Here is a 7,774-nt window from a genome sequence, read left to right on the forward strand (position 1 = left end):
GGTGGCCTCAGACTCAAGGTTTTAAATAGTGTTTTACAAATTCACAAATAGTAATTCTTAAGCTGATTAAATGTTTTAAAGCTTTTAAATTCAAAATAGAATTTTCTAGGTCAATTTAAAATTCCTGATATTTCCAGGTTTCCATGTGCATGAAGACCCTGGTGGCACACTGCACCCTCCACCCAAAACTAAGTATCCTGGCATTGTTCGGAGGGGCCGTCACGACCTGCCGGGGTCACAGGTCATGGCTGGAGCTGGGCGTGGCGACAGAGGGAACCGGGTGGAGGCTGAGCTCTGCTGCGTGGGAGGGCGGAGTCACTGGCACGTTCGGGGGCGTGGCTTGAGGCTCAGGCCACACCTTCCACAAAAAGCCAGAAGAAGAGACAGGCGGACAGACAGACAAATCGAAGGGATGAACGGAGAGACGATAAGACAAGAGAGCACAGGAAAGGAGACGAAATAAAGATGGAAACGACAGACAGAGAGAGAAACAGCGTTTAGAGTGTGGACTGGCCAATGATCTGGGGTCTTGCAGGCTGAGGCTTCTCAGACGCGCTCATGCAAGACTGTAACTGCAGATCCTGCAGAAACACAGAACAGGACAGACAGTGGCACCTCTGCACTGCTGTGTGTGTGTGTGTGTGTTGATAATGCTGTTTTGAAGTTTAGAAAAATAATGATGCAATAATGAAAATTTCAGACCCAGTTTTTTCAGCATTTCTCTAAAATAACGGCATACAGGTTTTGGAACAACATCGTTGTGAGTAAATAATGACAGAATTACATTTTTAGGTGAACTGTCCCTTTAAACTGCACTTGTAAAAATAGAAGCCTAACAAGCACAACATTCTGTTTCCCAATATTTTCAGCCATTTTCATGTTTTTTTTCTTTCTTCCTGTTTCTCATTCTGTATGTCCTTTCTGATGTGCAATGTGGTTCTAATTCAGCCTCTGAGATTCCCTGCTGGTACTCCTCAAAACTGAGAGAGAGACAGATGGAGAAAAATAACCCTTTTCCTCTGGAATGATACCGGAGATGGACTCTGTGAACCTCAATTAAAACTGGCCTGCATTTCCACAGACACGAGAGAGATTTTCAACATAAGATACATATATATATAACTTAATTTAATATATTAATGTTTATTAGATTTATGATGAATTTAAAAATAACCATTTTATTTCATGAAACCGGGAAAATTGCCAAATTAGCTGTGGAGTGTAACAAAAATAGGCATAATTTCTAATGCTTCCAGAGTGTACTTTTTAAAATAATGGGAGCGATCTACTTTTTGGTTTGTGCCAGAGCAATTTGTTGATCTGAAAACTTCAAGTGGTGATGATTAGTTCTCGGTTCAAGACCAGCAGGTTTAAAGAGGCATTTCTAGGCCAGTTTTTTTAGCTTTGTAAACATGCAGAATGGAGCCAAATTGGCCTCCGGTTCCAACAACGCTACACTGCCGGTGAAAAAGGGCTAAAAGAGAAAGATTGAATGTGTGTGTCTCCAGCAATCAGATTGAGTATCAGTCAAAGCAGGGAAAGCCAGTCTGCCACAGAGAGACATTAGAGATGATATCAACTCTGCGAATGCAGTAATGACTTAAAGGGACTGGCTTTTTCCCATGGATCCTACATTAGATGCTGTGATGTCCATCAAAGGCAAGGAATTCTTCAGTCATACAGATCTGATTCAGTCTCTAAAGCCGTACGACTCTGATTTCCCCACTGAATGAACTACAGAATCGTCTGATCTCACTCCCGGAAGGACACTCTTATAATACACTCACATTTCTACACACACACACACACACACACACACACACACACACACACACACACTTGTACTCCCTTATGGTCCACTTGGTCAAGCTGAACCATAATACAGAGAAATACATTTCATCATCTCTTCTACTATGGCTGAGCAATATTATAAAATAGAATTGGTAAAAATGGGTATATATACTGATTATTTCAACAACAACTTCAAGTGTGCTTCCAATTACAACTTAGAGTCATATAAATCTTTCAGTCATATAATTTTTAATAAAGTTACACTATTTTGAGTTTTTTGGTTTGTTTGTTTGTTTTGGACATAATATTTTGTCTGAAGAATTATCTCTATATCTTAATGATTTTCAAAATCCAAAAATATGAATTATGTCAAATAACTATGTGGTAATATTTAACATGGTTGTTTAATAAATAAATAATTTATTTGATGAATTTTCACCCAAAATATCTATATTACTGGCCAAATTGGACTATTTTGTTGAACTTTTTCTACATAGTAGAATAGTCGTAAACAGAAAAATAAAAAAATCATGAATGTATTAATGACAAAAACTCCTTTGTGTCATTGTTATATAAAATGAATCACTGATGTAAGATTTTGGTCATACTTTCGCCCAGCCCTTTCTTTCTTTCTTTTTTCTTTTTCTTTCTTCTTCTTTCACTCACAAACACACACAGATGTTAATATACATGGCCATTGGGAATGTTTATTGGGGACATATGAGTAGTGCTGTCCCTAAGGGCCCTAGGACTGATAGACAGGAAGACACACACACACAAACTCTTACTCTCTCACTCCATTTGCTGCTCACTAAATCAATTTCACTGAGATTGTCTCTTTGGGGAGGGAGGAAGAAGCCACATGCTGGCAGCTGTATCGAATGTAAAATTCTCAGCATGTTTGTAATCTACAGAGAATTCATGAACACACCAGCAAAGGGCTAAAAAACTACTGGCCCTAACTGTACTAGAAAACAGTTCAGAGGAAGTTTACCAAAATGTAACAATTCTGTCAACATTTAGTCACCCTCATGTTGCTCCAAACCCTTCAGTGGAACACAAAACATGTTCAAAATGTTAAGATAGACTTTTGAATGCTATCAAGTAGATCATATGTCTTAAATTCTTTAAGTCTTCTGAATTGTTCTGGTTGTCCTTTTTGTTCATATGCGTTGATGGTTAGAATAATGTGAAAACTCTGCTAAACATCTATTTTTTCCCCACAAAAGGTGAGCAAATGCCTTAAACGAAGTTAGAGAATATTCAGTAACACTTTACAATAAGGTCCCATTAGTTAGCATGAGTTAATGCATTAACTAACAATGGTCAAATCTATTAGCTGTTTAAAATTCTCCTTTATTTCATGTTAGCTCAGGTCAGTTAAATAGTATTAATGTATACAACTTTCGATTTTAATAATGAATTAATAAAGGTTGAAATTAACATTAACTAAAAATGCTTCAATAGTATTTTTCATTGTTAGTTAAGTGTTACTGAGCTTTTATGATTTAAAACATTCAACATATCAGACAATGCAAAGAATAGAATGTCTAAAGGTATGTTAACAGCCATAAAATCGAAACGTTTTTACTTGTCTTTTTTTTTTTAAGTTTCGCATTCAGATGACAATGTTGGTAAAATGGTCATTTTTCACACAGATCAACAAAAATGACTGTAAATGCTGCATTTTGCATGCCAGGCGAGTAGTTGTCTTGTCACTTTGTAAATAAACACCATGCGTCTTTGCACGCATTCTTCTACAGAGCGGTGAATACGAATGCTGTTTTGGTTGCCAAGTACTTGCACATGCGAGATTGCATGACGTCACCATTTTCACAAATTTGCATTTTTGTAGTTTACGCAATAATACTATTGTTTTCAAAAACTTGCACTTTGAAACCCATATTCAAAAGTTTCCAGACACACAAAACGCTGTTGTCGTGTAAATGAACTACAAAACGCATAAAAATTTTCTGTATTTAGTTGAAAATGGTGCAATAACAACTAGGACTGGCAACATTAATGCGTTAACGAATTTGATTAATTCAAAATGCATAATGTGTTGAAATAATCTATAATAATGGGAAGGCAGAAATTTCTATTTAAAAAATAAAAATAAAACGTTGTGTGCATACATCGTGTTTTGAAGTACCATTTAAAGCTGATTGAGTCTGAAGTCTAGTTTGAGCAAGCCGACAATGAATAAATGGTGTGTTTAATTTCACGTTAAGTGTGCGATTAATTGCAATTTAATCTTTTATCTATTGACAGCCCCAAAATAACAGATTCATTAAACACATGTAAAATATGTGAAATGTGCTTTCATAATGACTGTACCTGGCTGCCCTGTACGTGTCCATTAAAGCCGTTGTTCCGAGGCGTCAGGAAGGTATCGTGGGTCGTCGTTTTCTCCGTCCGCGGCACACTGGGATCTCCATCCTCCACTCCGTTTGCCTTGCGCACACACAGCACCTTCCGGAAACTCTGCTTGAAGTTGTCGGACAAGAACCCGTAGAGCAGCGGATTGGCGCAGCTGTTTGCATACGACAGGATAACAGCGAAAAAATACACCCCTGCCATCACGCTGTTCTCCGGGAGTATGAACACCAGGTTTACGATGTTGATGATGTAGAACGGCAGCCAGCAGAGGACAAACACCACTACGATCACCACCACCATGCGGGTCACCTTACGCTCGGAGCGTCTGCGCTTCGTAAATCCTGCCCGGGCCCCGGACGACTTCACCTTGACTACGATGAGCAGGTAACACATGCAGATGACCAGCAGGGGGCCGAAGAATCCGAGCGTTGCGGTGTAAAGTATGAATGCCGTCGACCAAACGTCTCGTGGCTCCGGCCAACTCATGTTGCATGAGTTAAACATGTCCTGAACGTCAGAGAATATCACCACGGGGAGAACAACGATGAAGGAAAACGCCCACACGGCTGCGCTAACTGCTTTAGCTACTCGTGGTCGCCGCCACCTAGTGGAGCGGATAGGATGCACTACTGCTAAATAGCGATCAATACTCATCACTGTCAAACAGAAGATGCTTGTGAATTGATTTAAGGAGTCTGCCGTCATGACAACGCGACACAGGAATGAGCCAAACGGCCAGTAGGAAAGTACGTTTTGCGTCGTAAGAAACGGGAGGCCCAAAATATACAGCTCATCGGCCACAGCCAAGTTTAAAATGTATATGTTTGTAACTGTTTTCATTTTAGCATAGCGCAAAACTACGTAGATAGCCAGAGTGTTGCCAGTGAGTCCAACGATAAACACAGTGAATGATATGACAGCAGTAATCATCGTGCTGCTCCCTTGAAATGGCATGCTTTGATCGGACACATTGGCAGTGTAATTCCCAACTGGACTTCCTGAAAATCCCAGTCCAAAGGAGGAGGAGGAGTTATAATCCCCTGGGATTGGCCCCACCCACCCGGATTGGTTTAATGACTCCATTCTGGATCTGGAACGGACAGAAGGATAAAAAAGGGTCAGAAACGAGTGCAGAGGTAAGGATGAGTGACCGAGAGAGAGTATAAAGCAGCAATGAATCCATAACAGCTCAATGGAAAGGTACATAGTTTCTCTTTATGTGTGTATGTGTTTGTCAGAGGGAGAGAATATGGCTTGTGTTCATTTAATGTGCTTTTGATGGCTTGTTTTACAGTAAGAGATCAGAGAGACTGAACCAGTGCAGATGATCACACCTCAGCTATAAAGATCAGAGCCAAAACAACAAACCCACACAAGGAGACTGAAGTGACACAACGCATACATGCATATCTCTCTGTCGCTTTCTGCCTCCTGTTTCATGTCTCTCCTCAGTGTTGCACAGTGGCACACTACATTCAAACATTAAAAATATATTAAAAAGCATGGTTTAAAGAACACTTGACCTCCACTGAACCAAATAAGTTGTTTTCAAGCTTCTGAACTAAAGAGGCAAAACACAGTTAACTATGGCAACAATTGCAATAAAAAATGCCTTAAAGTTTTTTTTATTGGATTTTGATTGATTCTGCCATCTATATTAGTTCAGATATAAATGTGCACAGTTCATTTTCTCTAAATTTGAGCACAGTTGACCCAAAACCATTGATCATAATCTAAGAGATCTGATTTGATTTCAGTTAACCTAAAACTAAATTTTATACGTGCCTGTTTTCCCTTTCATTGCTATATGTATAGACTACTGTATAGGGTTTTGAATCAACAGTCCAGTTAAATTCTCTAGTAAAATAAAATTTCTGTAAATTCTCACCTCCAGTTTTCAACACAATAAAATTACAATGACATGCATTTAGACAAGAGTCATCTAAATAATGAAAATATATGTTAACCATAAGTTTGAACTGTGTTCTCAAGACAAGAGGCAAATTTGGGGCAACTTGTCACATATGTATACATGTATGCAGTTTATTATTTACAATATTTTTATGCCATTACAATGGTTTGATATTTCTGTGCAGACTTCACTGCTGGTCCATGCAACTCAGAATAAACGCACTGGCGCTGAAGATGCGTTGAGGGTCTCGACTGATTCACTAAAAAGCATTTTCTTTCAAACTATCTGTTCTCATCTTGATGAAATCAGTCTGAAGGTGTCTCTGTGCCGTCTTTCGCGCTTGGTTGCAATCTTTAGAGACATTATTTATGATGAAATAACACTTTGTAAACTGATGAAATAACACTTTGTAAACTGCGTAATAACTAAAATGCATATTTTATGTTATTAATATGTTATGGCATTAAAACTTAGCACGCTTAAACAAACCAACAGGGTATTAAAAGTGCATTATTGGGCAATTATAAAGAAAAATATATATATTTTGCGCAACGTCCCATACGATCAACAGCAAGTTAAGAATATCCGTACAATTATTACTACAAGATTCCTTAATTTAGATGGTTTGTTGACTAAAATAAAATAAATCAAAGCCTCAATCCGAAACTGTAAACTGTGCTTACCTGAGTATGTATCAGTGAAACGCAGGACCCCTCGAAGGAGATGAGAAGAGTGGATAAATGTAAAAAAAAACACGGGAAAACATAGTGCAGGTTAAATCTGTCAACAGCTGTATCTGTTGAATTGGCTCCAGGACAGCCTTTTGCGTGCGCGCTCACGCACCAGTGCAGCCTCTCGACAGGTGATGGCATCTGCTGCCCGATTCACTCCGAGATCGAGCTAAACCTGGAGAGAGAGAGAGAGAGAGAGAGAGAGAGAGAGCGAGAGAGAGAGAGAGAGAGAGAGAGAGAGCGCGCACAATCCTGCAGTCAAGCCGTGGCATCCCACAGGTTAATAATTCTTCAACCAGAACATTTTCCAGACTGAATAATATCTTATGCTGCCAATTATATGGAGTTTGAAGGAAGGCGAGTTCTAATTATAGTTTTTGCATATTCAAATTCCACATGCAACAGAGCCAATAAAGTTTATGTGCAGTTTAAACTCCTCCCTTTTTACCTTATATGGCTCAGAACGTTAAGAAAGTTCGCGGGTGAAACTTTAGTTTGAACCAGAGCCGTTAGTCTCGAGACAGCTCTGGCAGAGCATAACGGAAGATTTATGTGAACATTTAATCTTTTGTTTCTTCCTTATAAGCTTATTAGAAGACTTGTAATGGTGAGTATAAGTTTATGGACTACTTTTACGGTACTGTTTTGACACAGTACAGCATTAACTGTAGCGTGTTTTTGTTTTTCTGTAGGAAATGTACTTATTTTCAAAAAGTGATCCCTTGGTGCTTGGTCATGGTAAAATTGGGTTAATGGTACTTATCCTAAATTTAGCTTTATCCACTTTATTCTTCAAAGCGAAATAACTGGTTGATTAGCCACTATAGGGAAATAAGGAGAAGAATTACAACGTGCAGTAAACGGTAATACTGTTTGCACCACAAACCAGTGTGTTAATAATTAAGATAATACATTGAAATAATATGGTAAGACACACCAATTTGCAATATCAAGCAGCAAA

General features: G+C 38.7%; 1 protein-coding gene across 2 annotated transcripts; it reads right to left on the bottom strand.

Annotated features, from left to right (window-relative positions):
• Positions 1-235: 235 nt before the first annotated feature.
• On the bottom strand, positions 236-7,127 carry LOC306873828 (somatostatin receptor type 5-like; the record flags this gene model as incomplete). Of its 2 annotated transcripts, none has more annotated exons than XM_079423324.1 (2): positions 236-358; positions 4,129-5,253. In XM_079423324.1, the coding sequence occupies 2 exons, from the start codon at positions 5,251-5,253 to the stop codon at positions 236-238; spliced, it is 1,248 nt and encodes a 415-aa protein (XP_079279450.1). The 2 variants fall into 2 exon arrangements, with proteins under 2 accessions (XP_079279450.1, XP_079279451.1); XM_079423325.1 differs by lacking the exon at positions 236-358 and adding an exon at positions 6,766-7,127 and having other exon boundaries at positions 2,451-5,260.
• Between the last annotated feature and the right edge of the window lie 647 nt (positions 7,128-7,774).

Source organism: Barbus barbus (genome assembly GCF_936440315.1).
Source record: "Barbus barbus genome assembly, chromosome: 8".
In the NCBI taxonomy this organism is placed as follows: domain Eukaryota; kingdom Metazoa; phylum Chordata; class Actinopteri; order Cypriniformes; family Cyprinidae; genus Barbus; species Barbus barbus.